Below are 27,030 nucleotides of genomic sequence, written 5' to 3' on the forward strand. Positions count from 1 at the left end.
CTCCATGGGCAGATCTACCTTTAAAAGAGCCACTTACTGGTCTCTCTGTTACCTTTTTCTGCTCTTTGCTCTCATATCATCAATCATTTATCCATTTCCTCTTTCCCTAAATGCCTCCCTGTAATAATCCTCACCTGCCTATCCAAGAATCTGCTTTCTTCCCCTTCCTTCAAATCCTGTCTTCAGAGAGAAGTCTGCTAGTTACCTTAAGGTCTTTTAAAAGGTATTGGGACAGACTTAGACGGAAGTAACACTGTACCTGCCCCTTTCTTTCCTTTGAAAAGATGTCAATCCCTCCTCTGGTCTGTGTACTATCCTTGTATCAGATTCAGACTCTTGAGGTCATGTGACTGACTCTATAATGCATACCATACAGTACTTAGCATAAGGCTATTATAATTCAGAAAATGCTTATATAAAGAACAGAGATGGTGAATATTTGAAACTAGCTCAGGCAAACTTAATAAAATCTACTCTTGCTTCTACTTCAAGGAGTCTTTATTTGATCAGTTCAACCAGACCTTCCCTAGAAGATGATTTCATGGCTTTAGTTCATAGAAACCATGAGAGAAGAACATCTGAAGCAGATGAGAGCAGTCCAAGATGCTTAAAGAGATCAAGGAGAACTGAGAAAAGGCCATTAGATATGATACATAGAAGGACATTGGTATTCTTCAAGGGTGTGCTTTGAATGGAGCAGTGAGGGTGGTATAGCCAGTGGAGGCAGACCATTTTTAAGAAGTTGGGCGGGCTAAGGAAGAATGGAGAAAATAAAGGCATCAGGATCAAGTCAAGCACGTTTTAAGGTAAAGAAAATTCAGTTCACATTTATAGACAGAGAGAAAGGATCCAATGGAGGAGTGACTGAAGATGTATACTGTCCATACCTAGTACAGTATAAATGTTTGTTAAATAAATAAATGATACTAGAGAAGAGAGAAGGAATCAAGATGCTAGAAGAGGTAGGAAAGGATAGGACTGAGAGTCCCAAGTAAGGTGGAGGGGAGAAATATATTCTGAAATGAAGGTGACATAAAAATAGAAGATATCAATAACAAAAAACTCTAAAACAACAGAGAAAAGGTTAAAGAATATTACAGAGGAGTAACTTCTCTTCCTTTGAGTAAAAGGAGAGGATGCAGGTAGAGACAAATAATTTGAGGTGAAAAACCAATAGAAGAAGGAGCTTGAGTGGGATACATTTAATATTCTCTGTCAAAGCAAAGGTAAGATGATCATCCTATTCCCCGAACCTTGCCCCACCTCCAGCAGCAAAGGCAAAGGTGAGGATGAGAGAAGAGGGGTGGAATTGGGAGCATGAGAAAAGTGGAGAATATTAGGAGTGACTGCTATGGGAATCAATAAGAAATGAGAAAAGAATTGCCAGGTGACAACAGGGGTCCCTCTGAGGTCATGTATCATGAGTTTGTAGTGGTACAAATCTGTCTCAATTCTCTGATTTTTTCCAGTAATGCTCTGACAGCCAGGATATTGAGTGAAGAAAAAGAGATCTGAGTCAGTGATTTTCTGTGGTTCAGAAAAAGTGCGAAGAGCAGCCTAGCTGGTAGTCAAACATGGAGAAGTCGATGATAAGGAGGTTGTGGATAGGGGATGCCAAGTTCCATATCTCAGCAGTGAGAAAGTGCTGATGATAAGTAACGAGATTAAGGATATGGTCATGCTGCTGCATCATGGAGAAAGAGGTCTACTACCTTAAGGAAGGCTAAGGACCATGAGGTCAAACTGTCCATGGCTGGGTCATCAACAACTTTTTTTTTAAGTTTATAAGGAGGAGGGCAGGAAATGGGATAGCAAGGAAACTCCTGAGTCAGATGCTAAAGTCAAAGAGTAAGGTAGAAGTGAATCCAAGAAGACCATAGGCTATGAAGAGGATAGTATAATTAAGTGGCATTGAAGTGAAAATAAAAGCTATTGGCATAAGGGTGGTAAATTAGTAGGTCTGAATGTTGAACTAGCAAGGCAGGAGCAGACAAAAAAGTAAGGTTGGGGCAAGGATAGGGTCAAGAAGAATGGAGTGCCCTGGGACCTGCAGCAAGGGGACAGGGAAGCAAGATGGTATCTGAAATCTACCCAACCCAGCAACTGGCCACAGAAGGGTGGCCCTGAGATAGGTCATGTCTTCTCTTTAAGAAAGGAAAGAAGTCAGAGAAATTAGAGGTGACACAAGAGAGGGCAGCTGGAAAATTCTAGGTTTAAGTTAGGGCAATCAGATGATGAATATGTTGAGAATTAGTGGAGCTGACCCATATGTGAACAGAGGTCCTACAAAGCACAGAGGGAGTGATGGATTAAGGGGTATACATGAGAAGAGTGAAGGAGGAGGAGGCAAGGGCTGCATTACAATGGAAATGCAGTGGGGTGGGGGTAGCACAAGAGGGAGCCTGTGATAGGAGCATCAGGTAGGGAAAATAGGGATAAGGGAGTCAGATGTGGTTGGGAAGCCAGAGGAAGATGCATGTTTGAGTCAGGGGGAAGAAGAAGGGGAGCATTGTTACTAGAGGAAGCTAGAAGACAGAAGAAAAGAGCAGGACACAGACTGAAACACATGCCTGTAGAAGCCCTCCCCACAAAGTACTGGTGAGATTCCCACATGTGGGGGTGGAGTCTACTGAGTAGTGAGCAGAGGCTCCATGATCAAGGAAGGTTAGGAATGCTAGGATCCCTCCCTTTCCTGGCACTTCTTGGTGTTCAGTCATGTCGGACTCTTCAGGGCCCCATTTGGGACTCTCTTGACAAGTATTCTAGAGTGATTTGTCATTCCCTTCTCCAGCTCATTTTACAGATGAGAAAACTGAGGCAAACAGAGGTTAAGTGACTTGCCCAGGGTTACACAGATAACAAGTGTCAGGCTGGATTTGAACTCAATTCGTCCTGACTTTAGGAGTCATGCTCTCTCCACTGCCCCATCTAACTGTCCATTAGGTCTAGACTCCTTCTGTCTCTTCTGCTCATATGTAATTTTGTAATAGTTGGCACAATCCTTATAGAATTCCTTAAAGATTTCTCTAAAACCTCTGGCATAGCCTTTTGAAAATCAGATTTACTGTTTCTTTACTTGCTGAAAGCCTTTTACAGACTTGCCGTTTCCCTGGGCTTGTCCTTTGACATAGCTGTTCCTAACTCATCCTGGGCTTCTGTCTTTCCCCCCACCCCATGGCTCTCCTTAGAGATATGAAGAGCTGTGAGATCGATGCAGGCTCCACTGAGTTCTGAGAAGCAGTGAACGAAAGCACAGGGAGAACTTGGCTTAGAAAGACCATAGTTCAAGTTCTTGACCCAAGAGAAGTCACTTAACTGCCCCCAGGCAGCTCTCTAAGACTGACCGTTGCAGAGAAGGTACCTGATCTGCCTGGAAAATAGAAGAAAGTTTCCTCATCCTTTATCTGTGAAACCCCAAGCTTAGCCACTAGACCAGCAGGTATAAGCCTATGTTCTAGGTTCTGTATTCTAGGTCCTGTATTCCATGTTCTAAGTTCTAGGCTCCCGAGGAAAATGTTTTGTAACTCAAATGTCATGGTATAAATATGATTTTTTTCTCATTACTATCACCTCTTCTTTATCTTTTTTCGCTTGCTGAAACCCATTTAAATCACACATACCAAAAATGTCTCACTATATTCAGACCAAGATCAATGTTCAAATCAGTGTTCAATTCAATAAAACAATTTAATGTTAACAATAAAACATGTATTAGGGACCCACTGTTTGCCTAACACTATGCTAGGTGCTGGGGAAAGAAGACAAAAATGAAAAATTCCTTGCTCTCTAGGGCATTCTACCAGGACCTTATTTTGCCTCTGACAGAAGCACCCAAGGACACAGCAAAAGGAGAGGGTGGCTTCCCTGTCTAGTCACCCATATCAGAAGTAAGGGAGAGCCTAGGTTACCTCAATAGCCCATTGTGGATCACTTCTAAAATTCATCTTGACATAGCCTGCATTCAGAAGAATCTAGATTCAAATCCGAACTCCAATACATACAAACATCCGAGGCAACTCTTATTGGCCGAGTTTCATGTGCAGGGCGAGCTTCTTCACTTTACCTATCAGATGGTAGGTCTGGACCAAAACAGTGAATCTATCATTCAAATCTTTCTCTAAGCCTTTTGGAACCTATTCACATTTTCACCCTATACCTGTTGTTAGGATAAGTTCAATTCTAGGCACGATTTAATAGATGACAAGGGGAGTTTCTGATAATAGCCCAGTCTGGGAAAAAGGGAAATTCCCACAAAGAATATTAATAGTCCAGATTGAGGCCCTAGAGAGTACACAGGGCGACCCCACCTCCCATCCAGGGTGAGAATGTTTGGGTTACCTATTCAAAAGGACCCTTTCCCTGTCTCAGATTACTCATTGTTACTCATGGTTGAGGGGTGGCGGAGAGGGGTGCAGGGAAGGCAGAACAGTCTGGGAATTATGATGTCTGTGTATTGATGGAATTAATTCCTCTGATTGAAAAGAGATCCTTTTGCCATTCCTCTCCCAGCCCTCCAACTCACCCTCTCACCCTACTCCCCCTTTCCCATCCCCTACTTTTTTTTTCTTTTAAATAAACCTCCTGCTCATTTAGTCTGAGTGGTTGCAATCAGCCAGAGATTAGTGCCTCCACTAATGTTAATAATATGCTAATGTTTCATTAGGCTGGAGCCTCTGGTGCTGGTGGCCCCCTTGTTTGATTCGTCTGTCAGCAAAACTGTTTTAAAAAGAAAGGAGGCAGGAAATACCACCACCATGCCCTGCACACAAACTCACAATGACCCCGTCACCCACCAGTGCAGGAAATAGCCAAATATCAGAGAATCCAACTCCTCTCAGATGTTCTCTGAGAGCATCTTATATCTGCCCAATAGGAGAAATTGAGAGAGAGGGAATTTTATTCGTTGGGAGTCCAGAACCATTCTCCTCTACACATGCAGCTGTTGTCTTGTTTCATAATAGAATGAGTGGCAGGTAGGTGATTCAGTGGATAGAGCACCAGCGCAGGAGTCAGGAGGACCTGAGTTCAAATCTTACCTCAGACACTTGACACTCACTAGCTATGTGACCTTGGGCAAGTCACTTAACCCCAATTGCCTCATCCTGGGTCATCTCCAGTCATCCTGATGAATATCTGGTCACTGGATTCAGATGGCTCTGGAGGAGAAGTGAGGCTGGTGACCTGCACAGCCCTCCCTCACTCAAAACAAAGTCAAGTGCAAGCCATGTCATTATTTCTCTGATGGCATGGTCTTCTTCGGCAATGAAGCACACAATAGGATGAGTGTGGTGCCTGACCCATGACTGACTTTCTTAATAAACACTTGTTGATTTCAGTTGATGAGGAAAGCCATGATATCTTACTGACAAGTGAGCAAGGGAAAAGTTCTAAATGATCAATCTGACACCCAACTATAATTCTGAAAGCTTTTAGATATTTTCCGTATTTCACAAACATTTTCACTGTTTTTTCCATTCCTGGACTTTCCTTTCTCAATGGATGGCTGTCCAGATGGTATATTTGAATGCCACAATGCCCAGGCCCCTACTGGACAGATACTAGGCATTCAATAAACATTTAGGACCATAGACATAGAATTTTACAGTTGGAATGAACCTCAGAGAAGCTTGTTGATTGATTGATAATCGCATTTCAGTGTTGTCTTTATCTTATTTTACTGCATTTGTAGTATTGGTTATATGTGTGCCAAGTGTTGTATAGGCTGCTGAGAAATACAAAAGAATAGCGACATATTGCACTCGTTGAGTTGAATTGAATTCACAGAGTTTAAGTTCTAAGACCAAACCCATAAAGAGACTGGAGCTATTACCAACAGTGAGAATAACAACCTAGACAACAAGGCAAAGGAAAAGAAAACATCTAAAACCAGTATAGAGTCCTGCTGTGAGCCCTAAGGCCTCAGTACTTTTACCATCTATCAATGGCTGCCCCACAGCACTGAAGAAAGTAACTTTACCATGGCAGAGGGAGAAAGGGAAGAAAGAGAAAAGTAGGTGGAGATATGCACATGGCGTCATCCCAGCTCTCTTCCCTGAGCCTTAGAAGGCCACCAGGAACATAAAATGGGATAAACATTCATTTTTCACAAGGAGAACTTCCTCAAAGTGCCTTCTGGAGCAATCAGAAATTGTTTTGTCTGTCTTGGACTCAAGAAAATGTCTTCCCAAGAACCATTTGGGTCTTTTGGAAAGGAATTCAGTCATGCATAGGAGTTCAGTCACACTGCAGCATCATCCTAGCTCCTTTGGGGGATTTAGCCACCACTCATTCAGCGAGCACTTATTAAGCACTTATTACATATCAGCACCACACCAAGTCTGAGGAATAGGGATAAAGAGGAACCAGTTCCTGTCTTCAATGAGCTTACATTCTACTAGGCAAACAACATGCATACATAAAAGTCATTACCAAATGTATACAAAGTAATGGGGTGGGAGATGCAACTAGAAACCAAAAAAACTAAGAAAGGACTCATCTACACAATGAAACTTGAAGGAGACTCTAAATGGGATTTTAAGACACAGGAGTGAGGAGAGAATACATTCCAAGCATGGGGGACAGCCTGGACAAGGGCTTGAAGGCAGGAGATGGAACAAGATATATGAGAAATCTAAGATGAAGTCCATGGCTTTGGCAAACTTATGGTCTACTGGAAGAAACGGTACATACACACTTGTGTGTCTATGTGTATGTATATATGTGTGTGTATGTATATAATATGTGCACATATACATAAATATATATAATGGTAGAGGTCATCTGATGTTGAATATTGGGTTTGAAGTCAAAGGATTTGGGTAAATCCTGGTTCTGAAAAAAATGGGTTGCTAGGAAGACAGGAGGTTGTTCTTGAACTTGACATCTTCAGACAAAGGCCAGATGACTTTTTATTGGGATGTGGTTAAAGATATTCCTGGTCAGGTAGACTTCGGACAAGATTGCTTCCTAGATCTTTTACAATTCAGGGCAGCATGCATCCTGTGATGTTGTGTTTGTCTAAGAGCTCGAAGAAGAGAGAAGTTAGATATGGGGGTCACAGATGGTGGCTGAAACATACAGTAATCTTCAATCATCCAACAAGCAACCATTAAGTGCCTTCTATATGTCAGGCACTGTGCTAGGCACTGGGGATAGAAGGAAGCAATCCCTACTACTCACAAGAAGCTTACATTCTTCTTCTTAGAGCATTTCCTATTCCTAGTACAGAATAGCAGTCTGTTTATCATTTCAGTCATGTCCAACTCTTCAGGAACCTATAGAACTCCCTTCTAACCTCCAGCACTCAGCCCATTGATCAAATGTTGAAATGTCCTTAAGGTAGAGGATGAGTGGATTATAAGATGAACTTAAATATGCACAAAAGAGAAAGCCTCTCCCAATCTGAGCCCTGCCTCAGCCATACATGCACACATGTGCATGTTCACATACACATACTCTCCCAGATACACCCCCCCCCCCCAAAAAAAAAGGACTGTTGGGAAGTACTATAGTTGTCATCGTCTATCCCTACTAGAATTTGTTAAAGATGGGTGTCAGAGAAAAGGTATTTGATGCTGAAGAGTGTAAGATAGAAGTGATGGGAAACCCACCTAACCCCTGGTGGATCATTTGATGAGAGACAAGTGGTGGGGAAAGATGGAGGGAGAGAGAAAGAATCTGGAGAATCTACCCCCTTTTCCCATTCCAAGGCTAACAGTCTTCCCTGTCCCCTTCCTTCTTCTCTCCTCACAGCTTGCCATTGAGGTTCTGGGTCAACATGATCAAGAACCCCCAGTTTGTATTTGACATCCACAAGAACAGCATCACTGATGCCTGCCTCTCCGTGGTGGCTCAGACCTTCATGGATTCCTGTTCGACGTCGGAGCACCGCCTGGGCAAGGACTCCCCATCCAACAAACTGCTCTATGCCAAGGACATCCCCAGCTACAAGAACTGGGTAGAGAGGTGAGTGCTGGGAGAGGAGAGATCAAAATCAGGGTGCTTCCTTAGGAATGTTCCTTTTCACTAGGTTAGGGATCCCCAAGAGACCTATCACAAACTGGTGGCTGAATTTCCATAGGACTTGAAGACTGACAAAGTATTTTACAAATATTATCTCATTTGATCCTCACAACAACCTTGAGGGATAGGCACTGTCATTATCCCCATTTTACAGATGAGGAAAATTAAGCCGAGGGCCATTATGTGACTTGTCCAAGGTCACACAGCTAATAAGTGTCTGATGCCACATTTGAACTTAGGTCTTCCTGACTCTGTGTCCAGTGCTTTATTGACTATACAATTCCAGAGTGTCTCCAGAATTTCAAGCTGAGAAAAGAGGGGGGAAAGGTAACTAGAGGCCACATGGGGACCCTCCCCCAAGTTCAGTGATTAAAATGCTTGTGTAAAGTGCAAAAAGAGGGAAGATGGTTATATGATCTTTTGTATTTTCATATATTATCAGCACACATGCCTTCTTCCATCATCCTCCTATTTTGCCCCATGTGGATTATGAGACTTTAGAAGAGGAGTCCTTCCCGTAAATAATTTGAGACCCTCTCCCCCAGACTGTAGAGAGAGGCAAAATCTTTCTGGTTGTTTTGTGCTCCCATTTCATTAGACTTTAGGGTCATTTTCTGAACCACTTTGAACAAATCTTTGGGTCACATCATGATAATACCATGACCACCACTGACATCCACTTGGGATCATTTTTCAGTAGTACTTTGTAGTGATCCATCCATGCTTTAACACTGAGCCCCATGTTGTGACATTTGTGAAACAGCTGCCTTTACTCCCCTATTCCTACCCCACAAAAGGCTTGTAGAATATGACTTTGCCTAGTCAAGGATAAAATCTATATGACAACTGAGCCTATGATCTTGAACTTAGGACTGCCCCTTACCAAACATCTAATAGAACCTGTCTTCATTCATTTAATCCTTGCAACAAACTTATGAAATAGAATTGTGCCAGAGCTGTAAATATTATTTTTGTGCCTTGGGCAAGCTTCACCAAATGTGACCTCAAATCATCTTCTAAAGACAAATTCCATTGCCAAAGTGGAGAACTGAGACTGACACTAAGACAAAGAGACTGATATAAAAGGATAGGGTAGGAGAAAGAAGAACCTGAGGTATGATAAGCAGGGAGAGGGAACATCTGGCAGTTCCCTAGTTTAACTAATCATTCCTACTAACATACTAAGGGCAGCCCTTCTACTTTCTGAAGGCAAGTGAGTGATGTCAAGGTCCTCTATATTTGAACATCCTGGGGCAAATTTCTAATCAAATTCTGCCCTTATTATCCACTAGGTTGAACATTTTACAGTGGTGGAAATTTATGAATGGTGAGCCCAAGGGACTTGCCCAGAGTGACAAAGGATACATAGCAGCGCCTGGATTCAGGTTCTTCCAAATTCCAGCCCAGTGTTGTTGATAGGGGCTTTTTTACTCCTATTCTTTAAATTTTGGGTCCTCTTCCTTCTCTCTGGGGATCTCAAAGCACCAGTGGAAATCATGATGGGGAATCTCAAATCTAATACTTTTTTTCAAAAGCAAACATGTGGAATGGAAAATATAGAGACTAGAGTGATACAGCAAAAAGGAATAGAATCAGAAAACCTGAGTTCAAATCCTTATTCAGCCATTTATTGTCTTGTGACCTCATATCATTTAATCTTCTTGAACTTAAATTGTCTCACAATGAGAAGGTTGGACTAGATGAACTTGAAAGTCCCAAATCTATGATCCTGTGTCCTAAAATGGAATAGAAAATACACCTTTATTTTTCCCCTAAAGGAGACACAGTCCTTTCTCTTTACCTATTCCTGGGAACTAGCTCCTATTTTTAGAAAGGGAAGAATAAAAGATATGGGGAAAAAGCAAAGCTTGCCTACTGTTACCCCCAAAACCAGCAGATCAACTAGTCCTTCAGGGACTTCACCCTAGTCCCCAGTATCTGGGACCTGCCTCAGTGGTACAGTTTGGCAAAAAGAGCTGTGGTTCCCCCACATGCACCCCTTTCTTCTCCATTTCTTGCTATCTTTTCCGCCACACTGATGCGTGTGTGGTAAGCATGAAGTCATGTATCTCTGGGGGAGAGCATTTTTTGCAGCTGCTTCTTTTGTCCCTCATGTCCAATTCTGTCTGAGACACCCTCAAAGCTCTCAACCTCCTTCACCCAGACAGTGGACTCATTCTTCTGAGAGTGGGCTCTGCAGCATGGTCTGCTCACTGGCTGGTAAAGAAAGATAGGACAATAGAGGGGGTGGTCCTGGGGACCCACCCACACAACAGGCAGCAGAGCTTCCAGACACAGAGACATGAATTCAAGAAGGGAAGTCAGTAAGACTTTGTTGGTTGTCCTTCCTTCCTTCCTTCCTTCCTTCCTTCCTTCCTTCCTTCCTTCCTTCCTTCCTTCCTTCCTTCCTTCCTTCCTTCCTTCTTTCCTTCCTTCCTTCCTCCCTTTCTCCCTCCCTCCCTTCTTCTTTCTTTCCTTCCTTCCCTCCTCTTTCTCCCTCTTCTCTCTCGGTCACCCTCCCTTTCCTTTACCTCCCTCATTTCTTTTTCTGTCTATGTCTATCGTCTCTCTCATCTTATCTCTCTCCTGTCTCTGTCTCTCTATGTGTCTCTGTCTACCTGCCTGTCTCTATCTCCCCTCACTCTTGTCCTTCCCCCTCCCTCTCTATCCCTTCTCTCGTTTCCATTTCTGTCTCTGTCTTCCTCTTTCATCTTTCTCCTGTCACTATGTCTGTCTTCCTCTCTGTCTCCATCTGCCTGTCTGTCTTTGTGTCTCTGTCTCCCTCTCTCTCTTTCTCTCTCCTGTCTGTCTCTTTGCTCTCTTTCCCTCTGTCTCTGTGTCTGCCTGTCTTTCTGTCTCTCTCTCCTCTCCCTCCCTCTCTCCTTCCTTTCCTTTCCTCCAGTGATCTACCAGAGGGTAGCAACACTTAGGAAACACCTGCACAAAGGACCCTTCCCCCTTAACACAGCCAGTTTGTCAGAGGTGTCGCCGTCACACGTGCCCACACTGAGCTAATGACCTCCCTTCTGCTTGGTGTTAAATGAGATTTCCCTCACGCAGCTGCTGCAGGTCACGAGCAACCCTGGTCCACTTGGTTATTTTTAGGAGTGGTTTGACGGTTTCCATTTCTTACACCACTAGTTTCTTAGCAACCAATGAGACTCGCAGGAATGCCACCTTTTCCCTTGCTTGAGGCCCCAAATCCTTTTCTTGTCTCCTCTGGACATTTCTGGGGCGAGGAGGGGGATAGAGAGGGAGCTGAAGACTAGTGGGGGAAAGCTAGTAATTCATTCCCCAGATGCACCCCTGCCATTTAGGAACAAGGAATCCATTCACTTCTCAGTCCCTGAAGCTAGCTGTCTGGCTGACTGGTCTATTTTGGGAAACTGAGGCACAGGGAACCATGATCAGGTTAGACTCACACAGCCAGTTCAGATCAAGCCTGAGGCTCTAAATGACCTCTCAGTACCTCCTGTGTTGACGATGCCCCTGAGCCTCAGGGCAACTACTCTGTCACAAACATCAGTCTAAAAAGTCACTGACTTCAGAAGGTCAGTTCCTTGGAGGGTGACCTTGGACAAGTCACTTTTTCCAGCACCTCATTTTCTTCATGTATAAAATGAAAGGATTGGACTTGTTGGACTCCTGAAGTCCCTCCAAGAGTTAGAGCCATGATCCCATCATCCTTGAGAGCTGTCTGCTATGCTTCAACCACCCTCCCTCTTCCCCTCCAACTCTTCCTTTAAGCGGCAACTAAAATCCCACCTTCTAGAAAAAGCCTTCCCTAATCTCTCTTAATTCCAGTACTTTGCCTTTTAATTATTTCCCATTTATTCTGCATATAGCTTGCTTTGTATACAGTTGTTTGCCTGTAGTCTCCTCTGTTAGATTACAAACTCCTTGAAGACAGAGACAGTCTTTGCCTCTTCTTTATAGTCTCAGAGTTTAGCATAGCACCTGGCACATAGTGAGCACTTATTCAATATTTATTCATTGACTGATGAATAGCCAGTATGTGGCATGTATGGGCTCTACAAGTCTACTTGAGGACAGATATTCTTGGTGTATGTACGTGTGAGTTTTATGTTATGTTTTGCCCTTCTTTTCAGAATAGGGAACTGAGTGTCAATCATTTCCCTTGGGTCTGTGCTAGCCAAGAAATAGGCCCACTAGAGCTTATCCAGTCTTATTTTCTCTTTGAAATGCATAGGGAATAAATGGGCTTAACTGCCAGCTCACCCAGTAGATCAGAGGCTAATGCATGGAAGTCAGCTGATTCTACCTCAAAACACAATGAATTTAGTCTTTGAGAAGATCTTCATCTGCTCATCTGTTCTGTGCCTGGTTCAAAGTCTTTTTGGTACCAGCTCCTTGCAGTTGAACAGATTCCCTTCCTTCACCATCACTGCTATTAGTAGGCTTAGGATTCTTCCTTTTGTCCAAAACCTTAAGAACTTCACCCACAGTAGCCCTTCCCTCCTGTCTTACGACCTTCAGCTCCTATGCCTCTCCTAGAAGTACTATTTAGAATTCTAAACTTATGTGGCAGATTGTTTAACCTTACTGAATCCCTTAGGATTTCTCTTTCTTGTTTATCTTTTTCTGTGGCTCTTGAGTCTTATATTTGAAAGTCAAGTTTTTCATTCAGCTCCGGTCTTTTCATCAAGAATGCTTGAAAGTCCCCAATTTCATTGAATGTCTATTTTCCCCCGAAGAACTAAACTCACTTTTGCTGGGTAGGTGATTCTTTGCTATAATCCTAATTCCTTTGCCTTCCAGAATGTCATGTTCCAAGCCCTCTGGTCCTTTAATGTAGGAGCTGCTAAATCTTGTGTTATCGTGACTGTGGTTCCATAATATTTAAATTGTTTCTGATTGCAATATTTTCTCCTTGACCTAGGAGTTCTAGAATTTGGTTATCATATTCCTGGGAATTTTCATTTTGAAATCTCTTTCAGCAGGGGATCAGTGGATTCTTTAAGTGTCTATTTTACCCTCTGGTCCTAGGACATCAGGGCAGTTTTCCTTAATAATTTCTTGAAAGATGATAGGTGGCAGATTGTAAGGCACCTAGGTAGTATAACGGTTAGAACATTGGCCTTGAAGTCAAGAAGACTTTAGTTTAAATACAGTCTCAGACAATTGTATGAGTTCCTCATCAGTAAAATGGGCATGATACTAGGACCTACTTCCCAGGGTTATTGTAAGGGTCAAATAATATCTAATTATCTGTAAGGTACTTTTCAAATCTTAAATAAATCCATAAATGACTGAAAACTGCCACTTTTCTCTGACTTCTACTAAAGATAAATTGAGATAGCATATGTAAAGTGTTACACAATTGTGAATTAGAGATATAGAGAGCTAAAAGGGACCTCTGTGGCCATCTATTCCCTAACCCCTTCATTTTATAGATGAAAGCAAATGGAGATTAGGTGATAGGCCCAAGGTGTCAAAGGTCATAGGCACTGGAGGGGACATTTGCAGCCAGGGGCTCCCACTCCCAACTCAAGGGTGTCTCCACCACTCTCACGCTGTCTTCTTCATAGCAAGTTATTACAACAGGAAGAATACTCTTAGGCCAGACTTGTTTAATACCATGAAAGTAGTGTTTTTACAGAGGATGAGAATCTATGTGGTACAAACTCCATGTGGGTAGTCAAGCGTAAGACCATAGAAAGGCTTACTTTTGTCCAAGATCAGAGAAAGCTGATAATGATTTTCCTTGATCTGGCCATCTCTGCCATCCCCAAGTACTCACCTAACAACCTAAGAAACCATCCTACATTGCTAATATCTGAATGTCCTTCCTTCATTGACCCTGAATACAATGCCTCCTTTCTCTGACTTCTAATAAAAATAAATAGAGGTAATATAGGTTGTGAAATGTATAGAGTGCTGTCCCTAGGGTCAGAACACACTGGTCACACACACACACACACACACACACACACACACACACACACACACACACACACACTTACTAGCTGTGTGACCTGGAACAAGTCACTTAACCTTGTTTGCCTCAATTTCCTTTTCCGTCAAATGGGCTGGAGAAGGAAAAGGAAAACCACTCCAGTATCTTTGCCAAGGGTCACAAAGAGTCAGACACAACTGAAATGATTGAAGAACAATATCTCAGGAAACATTGGTCCACTCCAGCTCTAACACTCTGTGATTCTGTTGAGAAGCTTAACCTCTCCGAAAAGTTAAGAAGCAATGAGAATACCACATTACAAGAAGAGAACTCAGGTTACTTTAGATCCAACCCTATTCATTTCACAACAGCTTTATGGGAGGGAGAATCAATCTTAGAATAGTGGATAGAGAGCTGACTTCATAGCCAAAAGATCAAGGCTCAAGCCCCACCTTTGACATCCACTGGCTGTGTGACCCAGGCCAATTACTTTATCCCTCAGTTCTAAGACAATCCCTCCACAGGTTGCAGGACTACTCTGCTTTGAGAAAAGAAGTTTCTTCCCCCAGGAATTCTCTGCCACAATGAAAACATAGGTGTAATCTCTATCCCCTAGCCTCTAATGGAGGAATTATCCTCCTTATTTCACCCAGAAAGAAAGTAGGACCCAGGAAGATTCCCAGTGTCACGCATAAGGTACTCCTAGTAACCAATGCCTAGAGAGTTCACAGATGTCCAAAACGGTATTACAGTAGAAAGAACTCGGGACCTAGAATCAGAAGACCTGCGCTCAAATCCTGCCCCTTACCCTTACTGCCTGGGTAATCTTGGGTAATTCACTTAATCTATCCATGCCTCAGTTTCCTCATGTGTAAAATTATTAGACTGGGTGATTTCTAACATTGCTTCCAGTTCTAGCTCGGTGATCTTACCATCATTGATTTAGAACTGGAAGGAACCTCAAAGTTCAATTAGTACGCACACCTCACACACACCCCCTCATTTTACAGATGAAAAAACAAACCCAGGAATCTTGTCACTTGCCCAAGATCACACAGATAGGAATAGCAGTGAATTCTAGACTTAATGTTCTTCCCATTATGTCACACTGCTTTCCCAAGGGCTGATGTTGGGAGTTTAAGTAACACAAATAGGAGCGGAGGAGATCAAGAGGTGGGAATGGGGTCATATGGTCAGGAAACGGAGGGGAGCTCATACCCAAACCCAGTATAAATAGGTGCTGTGCAGAAATAGCTAGAGGAAGGCCCAGATCACTCCAGAATCATCCAAACAGACCCCACTATGTTGGGTAAGAAGGTACAGTCTTATGAGGTCTTTATGTCTCCCGGAGTCAGCCTGGGAAGGATTGCTACCTTGCCCAGCTCCTCCATCTTTGGGCCATGAGTGTATCCAGTTAATCTCAGAGAAGCAGCCTTTCTGGGAACCAACTCATTGGCATGCAGGGATCTCTCAGGAGGAAACTGGAGTAGAGGGGCTGGGTCTGACCTTTCCCTTCCTAGCTGCATAGCCAGCTGACTGAGAACACTTGTTTGAAGTTCATTAACAGGGCTTAATTGCATTCTTCACAATCAATAAGCTGTCTCTGTACAGGAGCCCAGCACAAAAGGCTGCCACAGCAAGCCCTGAAAAGGAGGCAATTGTGCGCACAGCAGAGAGAGCCTCACAGTGGGGTCCTTTTGTCAGGCCCGAGTGGTGCAGGAGAGGGGGTGGGAGATGTGGAGGACACTGCGGGAAGGGGACAAAGGATCAAGGTAGGACCAGCTCTGCCCTGCAGGGAGCAGCCATGGCACCCAAGGGGCAGGACCCCCAGGAAACTAGCATATAGGGGCTGGAAACCAGGGCACACAGGACTGAGACTCCATCCTCTTCTCAACCCCCCTTACAATTGTCCATCCAAGTGTAACCCAGAGAGGTTGGACTGTCCACAGATATTAAGCTTCGTTTGTGAGAGTACAGTGAAAAATCATAGAATCACAGAACTGAGAACTGGAAGGAACCTTGGAGGTCATCCCATCCAGCCCCTGCATTGTACAGATGAAGAAATTAATAAATCAAGTGACTTGGTCATAAATGGCAATGCCGAGATTCATACCCATGTCCTCTCACACAAATTCAGAGGCCCTTGGACCTTACAAAGCCAGGGTCACTCACAGCTTTTATTTCCTTGAGGGCCAGAGAGCCAAAGTCTATTCCACGATCATAGATCAAACCCTTCATCCTATCTCTTGGTAACAATGGAAGACACGTGAGAGGTTATGTATGACTTTATGCAAACCCATTCCCACCACAAGAAGAACATGTTCCTATACAAAAGACGGGACAACCCTCCTCTGTTCCTCACTCCTCATTAAAAAAATTTTTAAAGTATTTTTAGAGAAAATCATTAGGGATTTCAATCATACTGATGGATAAGGCCTTATGCAATAGATTAGAGAGAGTATCCAATCTTTCTTGTTTCATTTTTATAAGAAAAGGTGTCATCATAGAGCCTCAGTCTATCCCTCAATACTATGGAAAGAAGGAAATTTGTGGTTTCTCAGATAAATTAATGGATTTTTAAAGAAGTGTAGGATAAAGTCTAACATATAAGAATGAAGGACAAAAATCAATCATATCATCCAAGAAATATAATACTTTAAGAACAGGGATTCATTCTTTCTCAATGAAAGAAGAAATGGTTCATTCTTGGTGTTTCTCTCTCCTCCTATGGAAGAGTGGGGCAAGGTGGCAATCCTTCCCAAACTGACTCCAGGAGACAGAAAGACCACCTGGGACTATACCTTCTTACCCAACATAGTGGAGTCTGTTTGGATGATTCTAGGGTGATCTGGGCTTTTCTCTAGCCATTTCTGCACAACATCTGTTTATGCTGGGTCTGAGTATAAGTTCCCCTTTCTTCCCTGAGCACTGTGCATCAAGCACAGGGCTCGTCGCATAGTAGGCACTTAATAAAATCTTGGTGATTGATTAACTGAATTAAATAGATTGGACTTCAAATAAAGCCATACAGAGCCATATTTGCTCCATGACCCCGTAGATTCTGCCAAGAGATAGTAATCGACTTCGGGAGCAGTGATGTAAGTAGAAGGGACCTGGGTTTGAATGCCAGGTTTGCACCTATCATCAAAGTGATTTCTAAACTCCCTTTCCTAGATCTAAATCCAACCACCTCTTCTAATCAAGGACCAGTGTAGCCTGGAGATCCTTTGTAAAGGGGTGGGGTGGAGAGGAGGAACAACTTTAGTTATAGAGAAACAGCATGGTGAGCACTTGAGAAATCCTTATTAATTGATGGATCGAAATGACATTAGGTATAAATTCAGATGACATGGGTGCAAATTTTGCATCTGGCATGTATACCTATGTGATAATGGGCAGAACACTTAGCCCCTCTGGGTCTCAGTTTCCTCATCTAAAAGATAAGGGACAGGGGTTGCACTGAATAGTCTCTGAGTTCCCTGCCAACTCTTAAATCTATGCCTAGGCCATAAAAAAAGGGAAGATTTTTGTTATTTGGTTACATCCAACTCTTCATGAACCCACTTGGGTTTTTCTTGGCAAAATATAATGAAGTGGTTTGCTATTTCCTTTTCCAGCTTATTTTACTGATGAGGAAACTGAGGCAAACAAGGTTATGACTTGTCTGGAGTCATATAGCTAGGAAGTGTCTGAGGGCAGATTTGAACTCAGATCTTGTTGACTCCACATCTAGGACTCTGTCTACCACACCACCTAACTGCCCATATAAAGAAAGGGAACTGAGATCTAAAATCTGAAATTTAAGATTGGAGCCTGATTAAAGAGATCATGTAGAACTAGTATCCATGTGCGTGTTTGCACTGTGTGTGTCTTGGGGGTGAGGGGAATTGTGGGGAGAGAATCTCTCTCTCTCTCTCCCAGTGTTTGCCTATGGCTCATACTCTTTGCTATTGAGTGGCAGCTTTAGAATCGCAACATCCCTGGTCCTTGCTCTAGTTTCAGTGATGAGTCTGCAATCTCCGAGCCCCAGCAGCAACAACTCAGTGCTGTGAGACTATCCCAGCCCTCGCCTGCAGTGAGACTCCTCTGGCAGTAAATTGAACTGTCATTTCACCAGAGGCACTTGAGTCTGAAAGCTGGAGTGTCACTGGAGTGGCCCCTCTATTAGCCTGTCCCCCAGTCCCGGGGCACTGATAGGAAAAAGAGAACAGGTTCATCCTGAATGGCTCCAAGGTCAATACCCCTTGGAGAGACAGACCTAGTCCCTGCTTCAAAAGCAGAAAAGCAAGCCCAGACCTCCAGGGACCATCACATTCCCAGGACCTTACTTTCCTGGTCTCAAGCATCCAGATGGCTTCTAGGTCAATATTCTGATCTTTTGGGGGTACTAAGGATTCACCTGAGACACAGGCAAGGGGTTAGGCAGTCACCTTAGATATTCTGCATCCCAGATCACCTCTATCTCATGAACCTAGGAAGTTGTTTAGAGTAGAAAGGTCCAGAAAGGAAATTGATCTTTCTTAAATTTGAGATGAGGGGAATCTTTCCAGGTCGTTTATGGGATAGGAACCCTCCCCTATGGGTGGTTCAGTTAGTTGAACTAGAGTCTCACACTCGATATAAACTAAGCCTCAACTTCAGCCTCACTTTCAAGAGGAGGAATATAATGATGTCATCAGAGATGACAGGAGGGATAATTCCAGGCCCATACTCAAAAACTACCCAGTCTGTTAGTATTTGTTAGAGCTAAAGCTCTAATGGCATAGCCTCAGGGAGCTTGGGATAATTATTATCATGTATTAGTAATAGTATAATCAATAATTAATAGTGGTATACTCCTGATAATGAAGCAATGAAGAAAATCAACTGCAGATTATAAACCCAGCCCTTTTCTTCATCCCTGAAGTCATGAAAAGATAGAGATTCATGCTCTATATCTATAGCCTACAAGTCATGCCTTTATGGTCACCTCCAGCTGATCCCGGGGTGGGAGGCAGGGACTCCTGACTTCAACCCATAACTCCCCAAGTAGTTCCTTCCATTTTTCCACCAGGCTCATCATTGACTTTGATCTCCTCGACTTGGGCAGACAAACTAGAGGTCTTGGGGGTGGGAAGGGAGGGGGGCCGGAGATGGATGGGGAAGAGTAGGGACTAGATGTCTTTGGGGCACTGGGGCCTTACAGCTCCTCATTAGGAAACTGCACAGCTTTCCTCTGGCAGGGGGAGTTGGGGTTTGGTGCACAAAATGTCAAATTGCAGAAATTAAAAATGTAAATGCTGGCATCTAATTAACTAGTTGACAGCAGTGCACAGCTGCAAGTGACAGTGACTGATTGCCTTCTGCCAGCCTCCTCTCCCCCACCCTACCCCTGATCCCCACCCTTTCCCCTTCCATCCTTTGAAAAAGAAGAGGACATCAGGACAAAATGGCTGCATTAGAGAGAGATTGTGGTTCCCAACTGGAACCAACCAACTGGAGGACATACCAGTATTGGGGTGGACAGAGCTCTACACCTAATGGCCCTGATTGGAAGACTTGGATTCAGATTCTGACTCCACTACTTACCATCTATGTGACATGGGTTAAATCACGTTAATCTCTTTGGGCCTCAGTTTTCTTATCTGTAAGCTAGATAATCTCTAAAATTCCCTCCAACTCTAATAATAGTCTTTGAAGTACATGTAGCATGCATGTGAGATTGTCAGCTACATCTACAGAGAGGATAGTCCAGAGAGCTACTGTGTATGCGAGGTTCAGTGTCCTGGGTACACATGGGACACTGAAGGTATTTGGGTGCAGTGCTGATGGGAGAGAAAGGAAATGGAGAAAAGAAGAGAGGAAGGAGGTGTTCCTGGTGCTCTTCTCTGCTCCCCTCTCCCCCAGCTCTACTTGATTCCCTATTTGATCTACAACACTACCTTCTCTATCTATCTGTCTTCCTGTCTGTGTCTGTCTATCCATACATGCATATATGCACATACATATGTATATACATTTGTATAAATACACAAAGTATACCTGTGTGTGTGTATATATATATATGTATGTATATATATATGTACACACACACACACATATATATATATATATATATATACACATATGTATGTATGGAGAGAGATCCTTACAATAACTGTAGAAGGTAGGTGCTATTATTTCCCCCATTTTACAAATGAAGAAACTGAGGTAAATAGAAGTTAAATGACTTGCCCAGGGTCACACAGCCAAAAAGTGTCTGAGGAGAGATTTTAACTCAGGTCTTTGTGACTATAAGTCCAGTACCCTTACCCACTGCACTACCTAACTAGCTGCCTAAGAAAAGGAAAAAAAAAGATAGGATTGCAGCGGAGAGCCTTGGGCAGAGAGCCTAAGAGAGTCCCTGCCTGCCTCAGTTGCAGAGCATAAGACTTCATCTCAGGTAATGGATTCTTGCCCTGTATTGAGTATTAGTGTTTTTGAGAGGCAACTCGGTGTTACAGATCAGTGGTATCAAACTCAAATAGAAATGGATCCTGCTGCCACATACTGATTTAGAAAACCACAAATTAACATTTTCTATGTTGTATTGCATTTATTTTTATTTTGTTATACATTTCTCAATTACTTTTTAATCTAGTTCAGGCTGCTCTTGAAAGGCCACAAGTAGCCCAGGCCTTCAGTTAGACACCTCTGGATAGAGAACAGGATAGTGTACATGGAGCAAGAAAGACTCAGGTTCAGATCCTGCTTCAGATACTAGTTTTGTCTTGCCACTGGGCAAATCAGTTAAACTTCTCTGTGATTCAGATTCCTGATCTGTAAAATCAGGGGTTTGGAATAGATAGCCTCTAAGATCCTTTCCAATTCTAAGTCTATGATGCTATAAAAGAGATAACCTATTTCCTTGTGCAAGGGAAGGAACTAGACTTCTGTTGCCAGACTCAAAGGTCAATCAGTCAATCAACAAGCATTTATTAAGCTCTTACTACGTGCTGCTGGGGTAGCTAGATGGCAGAGTGGATAGAATGCCAGGCCTGGAATCAGGAAGATTCACCTTCCTGAGTTCAAATCCAGCCTCAGACACTTACTAGCTATGTAACCTTGGCCAAGTCACTTAATCCTGTTTGCCTCAGTTTCCTCATCTGTAAAAATGAGCTGGAGAAGGAAATAGCAAACCATTCCAGAATCTTTCCCAATAATACACCCAAATGGAGTCACCAAGAGTCAAACATGACTGAAAAAAATAATTGAACTCATGTGTTAGGCACTATGCTAAGTGCTCTAAATACAAATAAAAGCAGAAAGAAAAACCAATCCTTTTCCTCAAGTTTACATTCTAATAGGGAAAAAAACAAACAAAGAAGAACTGAAAAGGAGGGGATGGCAGAGAAAGTCCAGTGAAAACGAGTCACAAGTTCAGTCTGGAAAAGAATGAAGACAACTTTGGCTTGGGCCTCCATCTTCAATGCAAGAAAGGCCCAGTCAATGAGAGGGAGAGAAGGGGAAGGAAGGGGAGGGGAGGGGAGAGGAGAGGAGGGGAGGAGAAAAGGGTTCTAAGGGTAAGTCCCATGTGAGTGGTAGTCCAGGAGTGGCATCATTCCAGGTTGAAGAGGTTTCTACAGTGTATCCATGACCCTAGGTAAGTGGTCCCGGTTTTTCCACTGTCTCTTTCCATCTTTGACTCTGCTTTCTCTCCTTCTCACATTCCAACCCCTGGCAGATACTACTCAGACATCGGGAAGATGCCAGCCATCAGTGACCAGGACATGAATGCCTATTTAGCTGAGCAATCCCGCATGCACATGAATGAATTCAACACAATGAGTGCCCTCTCCGAGATCTTCTCCTATGTGGGCAAATACAGCGAGGAGGTAAACCTGGGCCTTCTGAGAGGGGGTAGTGGGCTGACAAATCTCCACCCCAGGCCTGTCCCAAACAGAACATTCTCCCAAAAGATTTCTGCCACTGCTTAGATGCTTCTTCTGCCCAAGAAATCTGGGGGTTTCTGCTCCAAATATGGTACTTCTGGGATCCAAGCACTACCACCAGGTCCCCCCTTTATGCCTTCCAAAGCATAGTACACATACACTCAGCCTTTGCCACCATGTATGGAAACCTCAGGATACAAACTAGACCCAGAACAGTAATCCTGAACCCAGTCTCATTACTCATTTTTGGCTCAACCCCACTGAACAAATAAATCAGGCTTTTATGATCTTCTTCACTTGTCCTTCCTAGTTCTCCTTGACTTCCAGCGCCAATCCCAGGAAACCATTTTCTCATAGTTTTTTCTGAACACTAAAGAATGTCAGACCATTTCTTTCTGATCTCCAAACCCCTGTCCCCGACTCCCCTGTCCAATTCCAGGTTAATCTTACTCTCTTTAAAGCTCCAAGGACCCCGACAAGGCAGCTCACTTGAATTCTGCCCACAAGATTTCACTGACTTAGTCTCTTTCTATTCCTGGACCTCAGCCCAGGATAAAGGCCAAAAGAAGCACCCCATCCCCCATCTTTCTCAACTCAGTTTTTCTAGTGCCCCAAGTTTCTTCATAATTCTGGCTCCCAAGGTCACCATCTCACTAAATGTTATGAACTTCTCATCCATCTTTTTGGGTCAGATTGTCTTATAATCCCAACACCTGCATAAAGCCTTGACATGGCTAAAGCCCTAGCATGTTTCAATTAATACAGCTCCAACTAGGCTAGAGTGATTCTTAATTTACTTATAACCAAAGGGCAGAGAATTTTTTTTGTGGGGGGAGGAGAGTTCAGGGTTTCAAACCTGTTTCTAACCTCCAACCTTCCCACCATAATAAGCAAGGGACTCGCACACATAAAGGAGATACCTGAGACCTTCCATGCTACCCAGTCCTAACCTTGTTCTTCATGAAGCCCATCCTAGTTAATGATAATACCTTAAAAATAGTTATATTTATGTAAATTATATGAAAATATTTACATAGCACTTTAAAGTTTACAAGGCAAAACTTTTCATGTGCTATCTCATCTAAGCCTCACAATATTCCCATTTTACAGATGAGGAAACTGATGCTGAAAGAGAATGACTTGTTCAGGACCACACAGCTAATAAATGTCCAAGGCAGGATTTGAGTTCAGGTCTTCCTGACTCCAACATTCTATCCACTCTGACCCTTACCTGGGTCCCCTTTTCCTCTCAGCATGTGGGGTTTGGGGTGAATGGATGGGGCATAAGGAGAAACATGTAGAAAATGAAAGTGTATTTCTTCTTGTTTAAAAATGAAATTTTTGATTTTCAGTTTCTTCCAAGTGAAGAGGCTTAGATCAGCTGGAGTCAGCCAAGGAGCTTTCTACTGAAGTTTTGTATCAAGCCAAGCCCTTTCTTAGACGTATCAAACCAACAAGCATTTTTGAGCACCTCTGTATTAGGCACAGTTCTAAGCACTGGAGAGACAGAGCAAGAAACAGCAGATCAAATATCTTACGCTCTTTCCCATCTTCATCTCTTGAGTATTTTTCCCTCTTGCACTTAACTGTCTTATTTTCAATTTCCCTTCATTGGGCTCCCCAGTGTAGAGGAAAGTACTGGAATTGCAATCAGAAGACCTCAGATTGAGTCTCAGCTTTGCCACCTACTAACAGTGTGAACTCGGGCAAGTCGTTTATTCTTTTGGAGACTGATTTTGTCACCTGTGAAATGGGTATAATACTGGCACTGCAAATGTGATTGTGAGGGAACCACTGAAAATAGTCAAACATTACATACATTTTTCTTCTCCCACTTCCCTTCCCAGTTCTCAAGGTTTCCCACCCATAAGAACCCTTTCTATTCTTGACCCTAGCATGGGATTTGCTCTGAGGTGGGTGCTGTCTTCTCTGGCTTACAGGTTCCCTCCTGGACTCCATAGCCACTCAACTCAAGACTCAAAACACATATTCATTCTCAGACTTGGGCAAGTTAGTCCCTCTCTGGGTCTCAAATTTCTCACATATGAAAAGGGGGAAGGCAGTTGGGCAAGCCCAAAGTTCCCTCCAGTCCTGACATCCTACGAGCCTTTGGTCTGAGGCATGGTGACAGAGGTGTCTGGTTGGTGGCCAGCATCAAATACTCAGTTATTATTTCTCTATCCCATTTCCTCTCAGACCAACCTTAGGCCTCACAGGGCAGCACCAGCCCTGGGCAGAATGATAAAGTCACACATTGTGATCTGGCACCTTCTGCCTCCCCTTTCCCACTCTCAGGAATAACCCCTATGCCCAATCTCTCCCCCAGCTCACCCAAAAACACCCCAGACTCTCTCCACCCTCCCCTTCCTCTAGTTCAAACCTATTCTCAGGAAAAGAACTGATAAACTTATCTCTCTGTGACATGTCCAGGGATAGTCACTTTTCAACGCAGGGTAAAGCTCAAGGAAAAGTTTTGATTCTCTGATAGTGGAATTTCAGGCACCAGCAAGTTAGAGAGGCAGATATCATGGAGTCAGAGACCCTTGTTAATATCCCATAGACAACCATTTAGTCTGCCTACAATGAGTCTAGCTCTTAGATTATCTCATTTGATCCTCTTGGATTTAAACTGTCTGGACCCCTAATTTTACAGATGAGGAAACTGAGACACAGAGAGGTCCAGGTTCAGGCAGCTTGTAACTGTCTGAGGTGGGATTTGAACTCAGGTTTTCCTGATTCCAAGTCCAGTGCCCTATCTACTATGACATAGTTCCTCGTGGGGAGAGTACAAGTATTCTTTTCCCTGTTATACAGATGAGATTCTTGAGACTCAGACAGGTTATTTGACTTGCCCAAGGTTATGCAGCTACCATAGGACAGAGCCAGGGTTCAGTTCAGGCTGGTGGACCGTGCTCTTTTAATCATAGTACAGCTTCTCTCAGCAAAGGTACAAAGCAGAAGGCTGTGGTAGGGGGCATCCTAGGGAATGGTTGCCTGTCCCTGAATCTCCTTCAGAAATGGTCCTAGGGAAGGGGACTGGTCTATTTCCAAAGCTACTGAAGCCACACAGCACCAGTTGGTTTTAATATAGTTTTTCTCTACTGTTTACTCTCTCCTGTATACACTCAGATCACGAATCAGTCTCCATATGTCTTAGTGTGTGCTCTCACATTTTGCATTCACATATTCACATGCACACACACACACACACACACACCTGCATGGTATACAGATGTCTACATATACCAGAATATATCGCCACACCTCCCTTCTTCAAACCCCCTCCCCCACAAGCCCTGTACCAGTTATAGTTTGCTCACATAGCCTGACATGCTGCATGGGCATGTACACATGGGTGTACACATGGATGGATATGTATGTTCTCATATCTTGGGTATATGTCTGCCTGCACCCTAGGCATATGAGTCTACGTCTACATGCGCTGCCTATGACAGTACCCCCTCCCTAGCACACCAAGGTACATGCTGGCAGGTAATGCATCTCCTTTGTTCCTTTTCTATAGATTCTTGGACCCCTGGACCACGATGACCAATGTGGGAAGCAGAAACTAGCCTACAAACTAGAACAAGTCATAACCCTCATGAGCATAGACAGCTGAGAACTGTCCTTCTGAGACTCCCTTGGAGGGGGGACATACCAAGCCGTGCCTCAGACAAAATCATCATCTTTACCAAGTGCAAGTTCCGACTGGTTATAAGCAGCATCACCTGAGCAGCTCTCTCTCTCTCTCTCTCTCTCTCTCTCTCTCTCTCTCTCTCTCTCTCTCTCTCTCTCTCTCTCTCTCTCTCTCTCTCTTCTCTTCTCTTCTCTTCCCTCTCTCGTTGACTCTTGCTTGTTCTTTCTCTCTCTCCTTCTCCCTCTCCATTTCACTCTCTGTCTCTCCCTCCTCTCTCCTCCTTTTATTGCTCTGCTAACATCCTTGGTGGGACCAAGCCACCCAGTCCCGAGCCATTGTGACAGGACAGGAAGACCGTGGTGTAGGAGTGAACAGGAGGACACAGGAGTCGAGATCTCTTTCCCAGCTGTGGCCCACCCTCAACAACCAATGGATGATGATAAATCCAGATGGAGATGAATACCAATGGATAGGGGTCATCTCTGTGCTGCTGTCACTACCTTTTGTTTCCCCACAGTTCCTTCTTTGGATGGACCCATGGCCTAGGGAATGGACAGAGGAACTCAGCATTATGTTGGCTGGCAAGACAGGGACACAGCTTTCTCTTTCCACCTGACCTCCATCTCTAGCTCTAGCCAATGATCCCATCACTCAGCAGCCTTGAGAAGGAAAGCTATGTCTCCCCAATTAAAGCAAAGGTCCCTGTCTTGCAGGAAGAGACACCCAGAGAACTGACCTCCCCCTTCTGCTTCTTCATTGCTGCATTCCCCAGGCTGCCCTCCCTCTAATCTCTTTATAGACCAAACCCCTCCTTTGGTTTCCTTTCTCCTTGGAGAAAGTCAATGAGAAAGAAAATGATACAATGGAAAGAGACCTGGGTTCAAATCATATCTTTGCTATTTACTACCTATGTGACCTTCAATTTCCTCATCTGTAAAGTGAAGGAAATGTACCAGATGGTCTCTAATAGTCCCTTCTAGGTTTAAGTCTATGGTTCTATGAAAAGCTGTGGTCTTGCTCCCAGTAGAACAAAAATGTGGTATATTGGGGAAGAGAAAGGGTGGAATGGGGTGGCAGAGGCATTGTCCTGTCCTAGAACAAGATTTCTTATTTTTCATCTACATTTTCTTTCAAGTTAATCAAAACCACCTCCCCAGGTCTAATTCATTGGCTCATCTCTGCCCAGGGCCTCACACTCGACAGACAGAATCAATTGCTGATCCAGTAACTGTCTTTCCATTCCCTATTATGATCACTCATCAGGGGTCACTTTGAAACATGGATTGTGTCTGGGAGGTGTCTACTCCAAGCTGTCCCCATAGCTCCCACAAGCACTACGCTTTCCTCCAGTTCTAAGAAAGGAATTATCCCCAGCCTCCTTCACTCCCTGTTTCCCCCAGCAGCTCCTGGGTTCAGTATTCAGCTAACACAATCTCCCCTCTCATAGTTCCATTAGCATCCAAGCTGCCTCCTCTGTAACTCCCTCCCTTGTTACCCTCCTGGACAACACCAGCTGTTCTGTGCTCATGGACAGTTTTAAGATG

At 43.6% G+C, this 27,030-nt stretch overlaps 1 protein-coding gene across 1 annotated transcript in view; it reads left to right on the forward strand.

Moving 5' to 3' along the window:
* The window catches only part of PLXNA4 (plexin A4), a 564,470-nt gene extending 537,863 nt beyond the window's left edge, over positions 1–26,607 (forward strand). The window contains exons 29-31 of the mRNA XM_072652713.1: positions 7,753–7,965; positions 21,642–21,792; positions 25,373–26,607. Coding sequence (XP_072508814.1) covers positions 7,753–7,965; positions 21,642–21,792; positions 25,373–25,468 — 460 coding nt within the window. The 3' untranslated portion in view covers positions 25,469–26,607. The remainder of the gene's footprint in view (positions 1–7,752; positions 7,966–21,641; positions 21,793–25,372) is intronic.
* The last annotated feature ends 423 nt before the right edge of the window (positions 26,608–27,030 follow it).

The sequence above is a fragment of the Notamacropus eugenii genome, chromosome 3, assembly GCF_028372415.1.
Source record: "Notamacropus eugenii isolate mMacEug1 chromosome 3, mMacEug1.pri_v2, whole genome shotgun sequence".
Taxonomy (NCBI): domain Eukaryota; kingdom Metazoa; phylum Chordata; class Mammalia; order Diprotodontia; family Macropodidae; genus Notamacropus; species Notamacropus eugenii.